The sequence below is a fragment of the Mandrillus leucophaeus genome, unplaced genomic scaffold (genome assembly GCF_000951045.1).
Source record: "Mandrillus leucophaeus isolate KB7577 unplaced genomic scaffold, Mleu.le_1.0 Scaffold379, whole genome shotgun sequence".
NCBI lineage: Eukaryota > Metazoa > Chordata > Mammalia > Primates > Cercopithecidae > Mandrillus > Mandrillus leucophaeus.
Window position 1 is genome coordinate 415,324 of NW_012104020.1, and position 15,274 is coordinate 430,597.

Here is a 15,274-nt window from a genome sequence, read left to right on the forward strand (position 1 = left end):
GGGTTCACGCCATTCTCCTGCCTCAGCCTCCCAAGTAGCTGGGACTACAGGTGCCTGCCACCATGCCCAGCTAATTTTTTGTATTTTTAGTAGAGACGGGGTTTCACCGTGTTAGCTAGGATGGTCTCTATCTCCTGACCTTGTGATCCGCCCACCTTGGCCTCCCAAAGTGCTGGGATTACAGGCATAAGCCACCGCGCCTGGCCCCTCATTTGTGTAATTTAATGTTTTGACTATCCCGAGAAGCAAAGCAAGTGAATAGTATAAAGGCGGCTAAGGAAGGCAATTTGAATTATACAAAATCATCATACACGTACAAGTTCAGTATCCTTATCTGAAATGTTTGGGACCAGAAGTGTTTTAGATTTTGGAATGTTTCCATTATATTATTGGACAAGGAGCATTTTCTTTTTGAACATCATGTCAGTACTGAAAAAATGTTGGATCTCAAAGCATTCTGGATCTTAGAGTCTCCGATTTGGGATGCTCCACCTCAGTAACTGATTCTTTGGGTTTTTTTTTCTTTTTCTTTTTCTTTTTTTGAGAGAATCTCGCTCTGTCCCCTGGGCTGGAGTGCAATAGTGAGATCTCAGCTCACTGCAATCTCTGCCTCCCGGGTTCAAGTGATTCTTCTGCCTCAGCCTCCCAAGTAGCTGGGACTACAGGCGCACGTCACCATACCCAGCTAATTTTTGTAGTTTTAGTGGAGACAGGGTTTTATCATGTTGGCCAGGCTGGTCTTGGAACTCCTAACCTTGTGATCCATCCGCCTTGGTCCCCCAAAGTGCTGGGATTACCGGCGTGAGCCATCATACCCGGCCAATTTTTATATTTTTAGTAGAGACAGGTTCCGCCATGTTGGCCAGGCTAGTCTCAAACTCCTGACCTCAGGTGATCCACCCACCTTGGCCTCCCAAAGTGCTGGGACTACAGGCATGAGCCATCACACCCAGCCTTGATCTTTTAACACTGCTCTCTTCTACACACACAGACACATCACAAAATCTAACTTGCCAGTTCTTTCTGAAGAGTGATCACAACATCTAATTATGCAAATATTTATTGAGAAATGCCCACAGGGCCAGACCTAATAGAACCTAAGTAAAAGTTTCTGCTCTTAAGATATACCAAGTATATCTTAAGAGCAAAATCCTGTATTTTAAATCACTACCACCACCCAATCTGAAATTTCTTTATATCAAAACTTATATTTAGCTATGCCACTCAAATGAAAAGTTAATGTTCAATTTCCTAGAGCAGACTTTCTACGTAATACCACCCTATCACAATGCTTCCTATAGCGAAATGTCCACTTACCCACAAGTTCTTAATTCCAAGTTGATTGAAAAAAAATACTACTTAGCAGCTCAGGGTATAGATGCAAAACCACAAAGAATCTGCCCTCTGTGAGCTTATTGTAGTAAGCAACTTCATTTGGGAGGGTGGGTTATCGGCAGGAGCATCAGCAATGAACAAAGGTTAGTGGTATGTGTGTGCTTTAACAAGGTACGTTTGAGCAGGGGTGAACAAACGATTACTATCAACTATCTGTTTTTGCAAATTAAATTTTAATGAGGGCCTGTGGTGGTTCAGACCTGTAATTGCAGCACTTTGGGAGGCAGAGGCGGGAGGATCACTTGAGACCAGCCTTAGCATGATGGTGAGACCCTGTGTCTACAAAACATTTAAAAACTAGCTGGGTGTGCTAACAGCACATGCTTGTAGTCTCAGTTACTCAGGAGGCTGAGGCAAGAGGATTGCTTGAGTCTAAGAATTCAAGGAGACAGTGAGCTATGATCATGCCACTGCACTCCAGCCTAGGCAATATAGTGAGAAAACCGTGTCTTAAAAAACAAAAAAAAGTTTTAATGGAACACAGCCACATCCACTGTATATGTACCATCTATGACTGCTTTTGAGCTACAATGCAGAACCAAGTATTGAGTGGTTGCAACAAAGACGCTATGGTTCACAAAGTCACTAAGAATGAGAGATTTAAAGAACATTATTCAGGGGACAGAGTAAAAAGCTACATATGAAATAAAGTTTATTACTTAATCATATAGGTGAAGGGAAGCCACTGAAGAAATCTAAGGTTATTGTACTAAACAGTGATGATTCTTCCAGGTAATGAACAGAACAGAATAGATGAAGTGACAATATAGAGAGACAGCCCAATAAATGTTAAGAAGAAATGAAGACAGTATCTGAGATAGAAAAGAAAAAAATGGAGCTCTTAGAGAAATGGTCCATATAATCTAATGACAAAAAATTGGGTTAATGCTAATTCACTAAAGGCAGGAAAGAAAAAGCAGGTTTTGGAAGAGAATGAATTCAATTTAATATATATAGAATTGCAGCGATGATGTGGAATATATATGGTCTGAACTCAAGGGTTTTTTTGGTTTGTTTTTTTGAGACAGAGTTTCACTCTTGTTACCCAGGCTGGAGTGCAATGGCTCGATCTCGGCTCACTGCAACCTCCACCTCCTGGGTTCAGGTGATTCTCCTGCTCCAGTCTCCCAAGCGGCTGGGATTATAGGCATGTGCCACCATACCTGGCTAACTTTTTGTGTTTTTTTGTACAAACAGGGTTTCACCATGCTGGCCAGGCTGGTCTCGAACTCCCGACCTCAGGTGATCCACCTGCCTTGGCCTCCCAAAGTGCTGGGATTACAGGCGTGAGCCACCACGCCTGGCCTCTGAAGAAGTCTTAAGCCTAGTATATGTAGTAACAGAACTGGACAAGATTATCCAGAGAAATTGACGTAACATGAAAAGGGAACTCAAGGAACATTTGAGAAACAGAGAATGACCCCAAGACGGTTATAGTGAAGGTGTAGGATATAAGAGTGGGTAGAGTCAAGGAAATTCAAACTAAGGAATTTACAGAGGCAATGTTCACCTCTGGTAAATCTTAACCAAAGGTAAGACACTTGCAACTTTCTGGTTATCTATCTCTTTTTCTCTAGCCCAATGTCATTGCCCTGGCTCAAGCAGTAGTATCTACTGAATGTTTATGCAGTTGCCTTTTAACTGGCCTCCTTTGCCATTACTCAGGCCTCACTTTCTGTCTTCCACAATCCGGCTAACCATTCTTTTCCTTTAAAAATATAAATCTGTTAGCCAGGTGCAGTGGCTCATGCCTGTAATCCCAGCACTTTGGGAGGCCGAGGCAGGCAGATTACTTGCGGTCAGAAGTTCAAGGCCAGCCTGACCAACTTGGTGAAATCCTGTCTCTACTAAGAATACAAAAATGAGCCGGGCGTGGTGGTGCACACCTGTAATCCCAGCTACTCAGGAGGCTGACGCAAGAGAATCGCTTGAACCCAGGAGGCAGAGGTTGCAGTGAGCCAAGATCGCGCCATGGTACTCCAGCCTAGGTGACACAGAGAGACTCCGTCTCAAACATATATAGAGAAATCTGAAAGTGACCACACTGCTCAAAACTTTTCAATGGATTCTCACTGCCTACAGCAAAAGCTACTAGCACTGTGAAATTGAATTTGTATCTCCTGGCACCTGACACAATAGCTAGTACATCAACATATTAATTAGATAACTAAGTTATCTAATTATAAAGGACTTTAAACTTGTACTATTCACCTTCCTTTAAACAAACTCAATGGCTGGCAATCTTCGAACACTATTATTTCTTCCACCTAAAGTAATCTTACTATCTGGGCACAATAGACAGACTAACGCCCACTTCTTTTTGGAATCCTGACTGCCCTTCCCTCACCCTGCCCCCACCTTACGGGTTCCAACTACATTTGGCACAATCCTGGCTCACTGCAACCTCCATCTCTCAGGTTCAAGCGATTCCCCTGCCTTAGTCTCCTGAGTAGCTGGGACTACAGGCATGTGCCACCATGCCCGGCTAATTTTTGTATATTTTTTTAGGACAGATGGGGGTCTCACCATGTTGGCCAGGGTGGTCTCTAACTCCTGACCTCAAGTGATCCGCCAGCCTTGGCCTCTCAAAGTGCTGGGATTATAGGTGTGAGCCACTGTGCCCAGCCAACAAGAGTAATACATTTCTTTCCATGTGTTTCTCTATTAGACCGTGTTTCTCTATTAGACCAATTTTCTCAATGACACAAACCCTCACCTTTCATCTATTTATCACTACTGCTTCCCACAGGGCTTGGTGCAATAAGTAAATACTGAGTTGAACAAATACTATTCATAAATCAGCCAGGAAGTAATAATATAACTGTAAACAGTATTAGGTAGACCCATTTGGCATTGCTCACACTCAACTTCTGACCTACAAAAACAGCAGTTTCATATAATCAAACCAAATAGATCCGGCATTTAATTATTAAATCCCTCATGGAAGCTAAAAGGGCTAAAGCTAACTAGAAGCTTATTTTTTGCATTTAAAAATAAATAATACCATTGTCTCAGCTAATAGAACATTTTGTTTGTTTTTTGAGATAGTCTTGCTCTGACACCCAGACTAGAGTGCAGCAGCACAATCTCGGTTCACAGCAACCTCTGCCTCCTAGGTTCAAGAGATTCTCCTGCCTAAGCCTCCAGAGTAGCTGGGACTACTCTACAGGCTCACGCTACTATGCCTGGCTCATTTTTATATTTTTAGTAGAGACCAGGTTTCACCACACTGGCCACGCTGGTCTCAAACTCCTGACTTCAGGGGATCCACCCACCTCAGCCTCCCAAAGTGCTGGGATTTGCATGTGCCACTGTGCCTGAACCTAGAACATCTTTTAAAAATTAACATCTAAAGTAAATGGCTCCACCAGAGATAGAGAATAAATCAAACATAATGCCAAACAAACTGACTCCCACAACTGAGAACCCCCAAATCAATTTATCACTAATCATGCTTTCCAATACCTTATTAAGACATTTTGGATCAAATCCTGTACAATTCGGCAAGGATGATATGATAAATTAAAATTCTGCTTTTCCCCTTTAATTCAGATTTGCCCATTTTTTGGATGATTACAGGTTATTATACCATGTTTTGCTGTTCTGATTTCCTTTTTCTTAACCAGTCTGCCATACTTGCCTATTCTTTCACAAAGAAGCTTGTCAGAAATTTCTACCACCCTTTTTCAGTTTGACAATACCCAGAGAGAAATATAGCACGTTTTCAGGCCACGTGCAGTGGCTTACGGCTCTAATCCCAGCACTTTGGGAACCCAAGGCGGGTGGATCACCAGAGGTCAGGAGTTTTTGAGACCAGCCTGACCAACATGGTGAAACCTCAGTGTCTACTAAAAATACAAAATTAGCCGAGCGTGGTGATGCACGCCTGTAATCCCAGCTACTCAGGAGGCTGAGGCAGATCACTTGAGCCCAGGAGGCAGAGGTTGCAGTGAGCCGAGATCACGCCATTGGACTCCAGCCTGGGCAACAAGAGTGAAATTCTGTCGAAAAGGGAAAGGGAAAAGGAAGGGGAAAGGAAGCGAAAGAAAGCAAAAGAAAAGAGAGAAGAGAAGAGAAGAGAACAGCATGTTTTCAAGTAATTCTGAATTAAGACAGTTAGAAGTCACCACCTTTTCAGTAGACCCCTTAATGAACTCTTCTCTGAAGCTACAACAAACCAGGATAAGAATTATCCAGACTACCCCTAAATAGAAACTCAGAACTCAAGTTGTTTTTGTTATTTTTCTCTTTTCTACTGCTCTACTTATTCTAATCCCATGTACTTTATAAGGGTAAAAGTTGCTTGGAATGGAACTGCTACTACTATAATAGTAATAAACAATTTCTGGTTTTGCTACTACCATTACAGTAATAGTGTCTGCTCTTCTTACAGCATAGATGGTTATTTCTCTCACACTCAGGACTTAAGCTAGTGAAATCTGGAAGTTAAATTTTAACTTCCATAAATTCCTTACAAGTGATCTTTCACCAGTATCAAGGTGAATTTATTATTACTGTATTCATAAAGCAGACATCATGACACATCAAGAAGCCAGTATGGGTGCTAAACAGCCAGTATGAGTTCTCTCACTGGGAGAATGGAGATCTTATACCAAATTAGGAATTATTTGTTACATTCATTCCTATATGTCCCACATTATTATATCCTTATAAACAGGGATCCTTTTCAAATCTAGGGAATCCAGCCAGGGCTAAAACCAAAGCAAATCTTAAAACTGTAAAATTTGCAGGTGCACATTAATAAGATTATTAGGAAGACAGCTGTGATGCCATAGGCATTCAGGTAGCAATTTCAATAAAATGCAGCATGGCTCAAGCCTGTAATCCCAGCACTTTGGGAGGCCGAGACGGGAGGATCACGAGGTCAGGAGATCGAGACCATCCTGGCTAACACGGTGAAACCCCGTCTCTACTAAAAAATACAAAAAATAGCCGGGCGAGGTGGCAGGCGCCTGTAGTTCCAGCTACTCGGGAGGCTGAGGCAGGAGAATGGCGTAAAGCCAGGAGGCGGAGCTTGCAGTGAGCTGAGATCCGGCCACTGCACTCCAGCCTGGGCGACAGAGCGAGACTCCGCTCAAAAAAAAAAAAAATAAATAAATAAAATAAAATAAAATAAAATGCAGCAAACGTGAAAATACTTATTCACATTGTGTTTAGAAGAGAAAATTTAATATTCAGATCCTTCTGTAAACAAATATGAACTATACCTAGTCCCTGTCAATTTTATGGATTAATCATAATTTGTCTCTTCATATCCTATTTCCTAAATCTTGTTGATGTAATCTTATCCATTCCCTTATGCCCTTTCCCAATCTAAAAGCTTTTTAAAAAAAATGATTTTTAAAACTTCAGATCATTTACATGGTTGAAAATACAAAGCAGAAAACCTTTATTATACCTCTGCCTGCACTATTCCAAGAAACTGATCTTCTAGTCAATAGAAAAATGGCTTCCAGTCTACCCAAATTGGTGCCATATTAATCTACGTGAACATAGATCTGTAAGCAATTGCTTAATACCAACTGTTTTGTTTTTGAGACAGGGTCTCACTCTGTTGCATAACCTTGAGTGCAACAGCATGATTATGGCTCACTGTATCCTTGACCTCTTGGGCTTGGTGATATCCTCTATCTCAGCCTCCACATGCCACCATGCCCAGCTAATGCTTAAAATTTTTTTGTAGCAATCAGGACTCGCTATGTTGCCCAGGCTGATCTCAAACTCCTTGGCTCAAGCAATCTTTCTGCCTCAGCCTTCAAAAATGCTAGGATTATAGGCGAGAGCCACAGTATGCAGACTATTTTTATTTTCATTTTTTGAGATGAAGTCTCGCTGTCTCCTAGGCTGGATAGAGTGCAGTGGTGAGATCTCGGCCTCACTGCAACTTCCACCTCCCAGATTCAAGCGATTCTCCCACCTCAGCCTTCCAATTAGCAGAGACTACAGGCCTGCACCACTATGCCTGGCTAATTTTTGTATTTTCAGTAGAGATGGGGTTTCGCCATGTTGGCCAGGCTGGTCTCAAACTCCTAACCTCAGGTGATCCACTCGCCTCGGCCTCCCAATGTGCTGGGATTACAGGTGTGAGCCATGTCCGGCCCCAGCCTACTTTAAAATGAATAGATCAAAATGTCAGCATTTCAAATGCTTCATATCCTTCAGTGCCACAACAGCCACGCAAGACAGATCAACCCAGTTCAAACTGGCACTCTGACCAAACACACAACTCATATCAATTATTATTTCAAAAGAGTTGGCTTCAAATGACCGAGATAACAACTTTTAAGAAGGCAGTTATATGTCTCAGGTACATACACTAACAGCCATCACAAACTAGACATGGTAGCTCATGCCTGTAATCTCAATACTTAAGGAGGCTGAAGCAGAAGGATCACTTGAGGGCAGGAATTCCAGACCAGCCCAGACAACATGGGTGGTGGCATAAACCTATGGTCCCAGCTACACACACAGGAGGTGAGGAGGGAGGATCCCTTAAGCCCAGGAGTTCAAGGGTGCAGTGAGCTAGGATCGTACCACTGCATTCCAGCCTGAGTCATGGGGTGAGACGCTGTCTCTTAAAAAAGCCATCGGAGCCAGGTGTGGTGGCTTATGCCTATAATCCCAGCACTTTGGGAGGCCGAGGCAGGCAGATTACTTGAGGTCAGATGTTTGTGACAAGTCTGGCCAACATGGTGAAACCCCATTTCTACTAAAAATACAAAAATTAGGCCGGACACAGTGGCTCATGCCTGTAATCCCAGCACTTTCAGAGGTGAAGGCAGACGGATCATTTGAAGTCAAGAGTTCAAGACCAGTCTGGCCAACATGGCGAAACCCCATCTCTACTAAAAATACAAAAAATTAGCCAGGCATGGTGGTACACGCCTGTAATCCGCATTACTTGGGAGGCTGAGGCAGAATCACTTGAACCCAGGAGGCAGAGGTTGCAGCGAGCCAAAATCGCACCATTGCACTCCATCCTGGGTGACAGAGTGAGGCTCCGTCTAAAAAAAAAAAAAAAAAGTTAGGATAGGTATGGTGGCCCACACCTATAATTCTAGCACTTTGGGAGGCTGAGGCAGAAGGATCCCTTGTGGCCAAGAGTTCAAGACCAGCCTAGATAAAATACAGAGACACCATCACTATATACATATATACACACACAAAACTTAGCTGGGCGGCCGGGCACAGTGGCTCATGCCTGTAATTTCAGCTACTAGGGAGGCTGAGGCAGGAGAAATCTCTTGAACCTGTGAGGCAGAGGGTGCAGTGAGCTGAGATCACGCCACTGCACTCCAGCCAGGGCAACAGTGCGAGACTTCATCTCAAAAAATAAAAATAAAAAAATTAGCGAGGCATTGCGGTGCACACCTGCTGTCCCAGCTATTCAGGAGGCTGAGGCAGGAGGATCACCTGAGCCCAGGAGTTCAAGGCTACAGTGAGCTATGATAGTGCCACTGCACTCCAGCCTGGGTGACAATGAGATCCTGTCTCTTTAATTAAAAAAAAAAAAAAGGCTAAAAGGAAAATCCCAAGAATCAGAATCCACACAAATCCCTTTTATGCTCTATTGTATCTTTACTTCATACCCTCAACTGTACTAACACTCACATTTTTAAAAATCCGTATTACACTTACACTTAATCTAAAAAGTTCCTGTATTTTAAAAAAAAAGTCCTAGCCAGGCGCGGTGGCTCACGCTTGTAATCCCAGCACTTTGGGAGGCCAAGGCAGGTGGATCCATGAGGTCAGGAGACCAGCCTGACCAACATGGTAAAACCCCATCTCTACTAAAAATACAAAATTAGCCAGGCATGGTGGTGTGCACCTGTAATCCCAGCTACTCAGGAGGCTGAGGCAGGAGAATCACTTGAACCTAGGCAGCAGAGGTTGCAGTGAGCCAAGATTGCAACGCTGTACTCCAGACTGGACAACAGACTAAGACCCCGTCTCAAAACAAACAAACAACAACAACAACAAAAATAAAATAAAAATACCTTCCTTTATATAAATAAATAGCACACCATTCCCAAAGAAGTGACATAATGTACTCTCTTACCCACTATTTCCAAATTAAGTTGCTGAACAGCTTATTTTTGAAGTTAGGAGAAATGCAGAAAACTTCCAATTCTAAGCCCAACTTCAACTCACTTAGAGATTACTACTGAACATTTGAAGACTACACTAAAGCACAAAGAAAATAATACAGATGTTCTTAAAGGATATTCCAGTAGCCCAACTGATTATGACTTCTTCTAGAGTTTAACTTGAAAAAAAAAAAAAGCCTTCACTTATAAAAGATCTTTAAATCTAATTCAAGTAAAGAAAAATGAGTGGGCCAATGGACCACTCATGGACTAATCAACATTTGGCAGGAATTCAAAGAACTTGCTACTCTGGAACCTAATTGAACTGAGTATTATTTATTGTTCTAGAGGGGTAAAAATTTTGATGCCAATCTGATTAACTTCCAATCATGTCCAAATACAAAACTCAAGATGACACACTTTATCTAAAGCAAATTTTTTCATTAACACCAGCAAAACTAAATATAACTGCACCCATATAGGGGTATTCAGCTTATCTAAATACCACTGATTTCATATTCAGTTAGCCCATGGATAGGGAAAATGTATAAAGAATAATGCAAGTTAACATTCCCATTTAAAAATGGCCTGCAATTCCACATAATAGAAATTGTACATAAAACTATTAACCAGCCAGCTAAGGGAGCATATCCCACGTTTTGTTGTTTTGTTTTGAAAGACAGGGTCTCACTCTGCTGCCCAGGCTCGAGTGCAGTGGTGCAATCATAGCTCACTGCAGACCTGGATCTCCCAGGCACAAGTGATCCTTCCTCCTAAGCCTCCCAAGTAGCTGGGACTACACATTGTTGCCCAGGCTGGCCTCAAACTCCTGAGCTCAAGTGATCCTCCCACTTCAGCCTCCCAAAGTGCCGGGATTACAGGCATGATCCAGCACACTGGGCCTCCTACAATTTTTTTGGAGATGGTAAGAGAACATAAAACACAACCAGATATCCTCTCAGGCTCACACAATGATCACCAGTGCAAAATACTTGGGTAAACATTTTCTAGTGACAGTCTCTAGAGGGCAGACGGCACAGAAAGCAATACCAAAAAACCCAACTCCCCCGGCAGAGGCTAACTAATGTACAATACATGTCTTAAAAAATGAAGCATTTCTTTTTGTCCTAATATTCCTAAAAACAACCAACTCCTATATTTACCTCCAAAGAGCAGAGCTGGAGAACAAGTGAAATCAGGTAAATGTTATCTTTGAGAATTCCTACTCTTAAAACTTCCATTAAGCTATTCTACTACTTCCATTTTTAAGGAAGTAAAATAATATTAAAAGGACATCTATTTATTATACTCAAGTCTTCCAGCTTGCAGATAAGGAAAGGTATGCAGACTAGGAAATATGCTTAAAAGTCACATAAATTGCTTTGTTATTCATCTCTCAGGCAATATTTCTTCCAGAGAGAATATGGTAATGACCTAATTCCCACAATCTGGTATGGTCCCCCTTCCCTGCAAGTCACTGCCTAAATGAACCACTATTAAAATGGGAATATACACTATGTACTAAGTGTGTACATGCATGCATGGAGTATGCATTTCTGTTAGAGAAGGGAGGAAGACATAGCAAAGTACGGGAATACTGAAACCCACTGTTCTCAAAAGCAAAAGGATATAAACATCATTCGTTAAACCTCATTATTTGCTCTAAAGATTTAGATTAGAGTTATGCCATAGAGCAAAATTTTCTTTAAGACACAAACATATCACATTCTAAGAAAGTTATTAACATGAGGCCCGGCACAGTGGCTCACACCTGTAATCCCCGCACTTTGGGAGACCCAGGTGGGTGGATCACCTGAGGTCAGGAGTTTGAGACCAGCCTGGCCAACATGGGGAAATCCCGTCTGTACTAAAAATAGGCGTGATGGTGGGCGCCTGTAATCCCAGCTATGTGCGAGGCTGAGGCAGGAGAATCGCTTGAACCCGGGAGGCAGAGGTTGCAGTGAGTCAAGATCACGCCACCGAACTCCAGCCTGGGCGACAAGAGCAAGACTCCATCTCAAAAAAAAAAAAAAGAAAGAGAGTTACTAGCGTGAAACTTGAAAGATACCTGGTTCCCTTTAAACTTGGGCTTTGGGGCTATAAAAAGGAGACTCCCAAGAGCCTGGTCTCGACTATGCTTATCATGCTTGACATTGTAATTTGTCTAACTTATTTTCTAGTTACAAATTGGCATCCATTACTCCTTTTAAGACTTATCAGACTCCTCTTCAAAAATAGTGCTTCTACTCATTTTAAGCAAATTAGAACTACTAAATGAGCTCACTAATAAAGAAGCATATGATACAAAAAGCAAAGGAGAAGCTGGGCGCAGTGGCTCACACCTGTAATCCCAGCACTTTGGGAAGCAGAGGGGGGCAGATCACGAGGTCAGGAGTTTGAGACCAGCCTGGCCACCATGGTGAAACCAGTCTCTCCTAAAAATACAAAAATAAGCTGGGCATGGTGGCACATGGCTGCAATCCCAGCTACTCGGAAGGCTGAGGCAGGAAAATCACTTGAACCCAGGAGGCAGAGGTTGCGGTGAGCCGAGATCCCACCACTGCACACCAGCCTGGGCAAGAGAGACTCCGTCTCAAAAACAAACAAGAAGCTGGGCGCGGTGGCTCACACCTGTAATCCCAGCACTTTGGGAGGCCAAGGCAGGTGGATCACAAGGTCAAGAGATCGAGACCATCCTGCCAACACGGTGAAACTCCCATCTCTACTAAAAATACAAAAACTAGCCGGGCGTGGTGGCACGTGCCTGTAATCTCAGCGACTCAGGAGGCTGAGGCAGGAGAATCGCTTAACCTGGGAGGTGGAGGTTGCAGTGAGCCGGGATTACACCACTGCACTCCAGCCTGGCAACAGAGTGAGACTCCCTCTCAAAGAAAAAACAAAGAAAAAGCAAAGGAGAAACAAAAAAGCAAAGGAAGGAGAACATATGTTCAATAAAATTTTTTTTAAAGCACTCGGTCAAAAGAAAATATAACATCAACACCTTTAAGCAAGTTCTCCTCACTTCTTTGAACCAGGTAGGTCAATTATGTTTGTATTTTTAAAAACCATTTTAAGTTGGAAAAGTGAACATTTCTTCTAAATTTTAATCATACTAGTTCCAAAGACCCTGAATCAGTTTGATGTTAGTTGCTTATCCACATTGTCATTCTCTTAAAATACTCTTAATATGAACAACTAATTCTCTTAAAATTCTTAATATAAATATACTAAATTGGCCAATAAAAATCTTTGCATAGGAAACAAATGAGTTACCTTTAGTGTGATATACAATAGCAGCCCTCAGGTCAAATGAACCCCAGCTATCATTCCTTTCTAGGCCTCTCTGGTATCTCTGTTCTTTGGCAGAGCCTAACAAAGTGTTCGTAGGAGAGGCCAGAGGATTTTGATTTTCTATCTCGTAGTCCTTTGAGAGAAACACTAAAGCACCTTGACTACTGGTGTCTGCTTTCTGCAGGTCACCTATATGACTGGGTTCCAAGGATAAGGCTCCACTCTCACTAGTAGTCCCAGATTTTAGAATGCTACCCAGAACTTGAGGACTAGTCCGTTTCTCCAGCTCATAAGCCTTGGGAAACACAGGATGCTCAGTTCCTGAGGGAATTATTTCAGCACCCTGTGAAACCAAAGTGGCAGGATATTCTCCTTGAAATGTCACCTCCATCACTTTATGCTCTGATGACTTCCCAATAACAGTCTCAGGGCCAGCACTGGGCTCATTTATAAATGATAAACCCCACTGATTCTGGAAGATATCCCCCAGGTTTTGCTGATCTGTCTGAGAGGGCAGATCCACTTGTGCTGTGCTCAACAGCATAGTTTGCATATTTGAAGGATAGATAAAAAGGCTAGTCTTAATTTGTTCAACAGCTGCTGAAGTTAGACTCATGTCCTGGAGAACTGAATCTGTCCCAGAAGAGACGGGTGTTAGAGTATTAGCAGCAGTAGTTAGCAGTGGCTGACCCCCTGGAGGATAAACATTTGCATCAGTTCCTGCTAAAACAGGCCCATTAGAAAAGTTGGCAGAAGTAACAGATTTCAGCGCTGACATAGGGACCTGGGACAAGCGACTTGATGATTGGGTCTGAGTTTCCCCAGTAGATGATGATGATGATGAAGATGAAGTTGGTGACACAGAAGAGTTCTGTATAGTTTTGTTGAGGTTTTCCTTAACTTTGCTTGCATAACTTATTTTAGGAACTATTTTAGCACTGCTATTGTCCACTGGAAAAACTGGGGGTGGTTTAAATAGGGTCCATGAGTCCTCTTTGGAGGCAACAGCTGAAGCATGCTTTCCTTTGGGCCGATCATCACACTTTTTGCTGCTCACACCAGGTTTACTATCTGAGCTTTTCCGAAGCATATCACCCACAGCAGGTTTTCCTCGACTTGTTCCTCCAGGCCCAGTTTCATACTTCCAAATGGGCTTCGAACCATCTACTCGATTTCCCTTTTGTTCACTATAGTCAGGCTTGAAAGTTTCAAGTCCCTGTTTTAAGGTTGGGACAGTGGTCTCTTGTTGCATTATTTTGTCCTGTACTATATTAAGGTTTTCACAACCCTTAGCACTATTGCGCCTAGCTTTCCTTTTTTTAGGAGTTGTATATCCACTCTCAGATCCACTACCATCATTATCTGCTCCTTTACCCATATAACCATTAGTAATATAGCCAGAATTATTTGTTACCACACCATTTGGAATTGGTATAGTATCAGACTTATCTACAGACTGGTTCTCTCCAGATTTATTTTCATAAGACTTCCCATTCTTTTTGTCCATACTGTTTTTCTGAATGTAATTCTTGGTTTTAATTCCTGCTTTCCCAAAGGTGTTAGCTTTTACAGTCTGCTTCAGGCTAGTGTCTACAACTTGCTGGTTGCCATTGAGGACCCTGGAAATAGGGTTGGTGGCTTCATCAGAACTCAGGTTCTTTAAAGAGATTTCTCTTTCTCCAGCATTACCGTTTAGTTCACCATAGCCTAGGGGAGGAAAAAAGACGGTTTATTTAAAAAAAAAAATCACAACATGTAAATTACACTAATACCTAACATTTAAGAAATATTTACTGTATGCTAGACACTATGCTATGAACTGTAGCTTTATATTATTTCACATCTCTATGAGAAGACACTTGTCAGTCCCATTTCACAGACTAGGAAATGCAATCTACTGCTAAGCAAAGCAAGAGGTAGAACTCAGCCAAAATTCAAAGCAAAGTCTGAGGCCAGAAAAAAAAAAGACCTCTTAAGCAGTATGCCAAATACCTCTCATCTAACAAAATCAATCTACCCATCACTCTCACAAGGCTGTTATAAAATTTTCTTTTTTTTGAGACGGAGTCTCGCTCTGTCGCCCAGGCTGGAGTGCAGTGGCATGATCTCGGTTCACTGCAACCTCCGCCTTCTGGGTTCACGTCATTCTCCTGCCTCAGCCTCCAGAGTAGCTGGGACTACAGGCGCCCGCCACCACACTCGGCTAATGTTTTTTGGATTTTTAGTAGAGATGGGGTTTCACCATGTTAGCCAGGATGGTCTTGATCTCCTGACCTCGTGATTCGCCAGCCTCGGCCTCCCAAAGTGCCAGGATTACAGGCGTGAGTCATGCACCCGGCCTAAAATTTTCTTTACAATTCAGAGCAGAGATACCCTCTGGGTAAAAATCAAGTTTTATTGAAACAGTAATTATTACAAGGAAATTAAAGACTTCATTTCTACAAAACCATAAATAGCTGGTAGTCACTATCAGCAGTTTC

At 42.4% G+C, this 15,274-nt stretch overlaps 1 protein-coding gene across 1 annotated transcript in view; it reads right to left on the minus strand.

Annotated features, from left to right (window-relative positions):
- Positions 1–15,274, minus strand: part of NUFIP2 (nuclear fragile X mental retardation protein interacting protein 2) — a 54,680-nt gene that overhangs the window by 33,408 nt on the left and 5,998 nt on the right. The window contains exon 2 of the mRNA XM_011990364.1: positions 12,777–14,501. Within this exon, the coding sequence (XP_011845754.1) occupies positions 12,777–14,501 (1,725 nt within the window). The remainder of the gene's footprint in view (positions 1–12,776; positions 14,502–15,274) is intronic.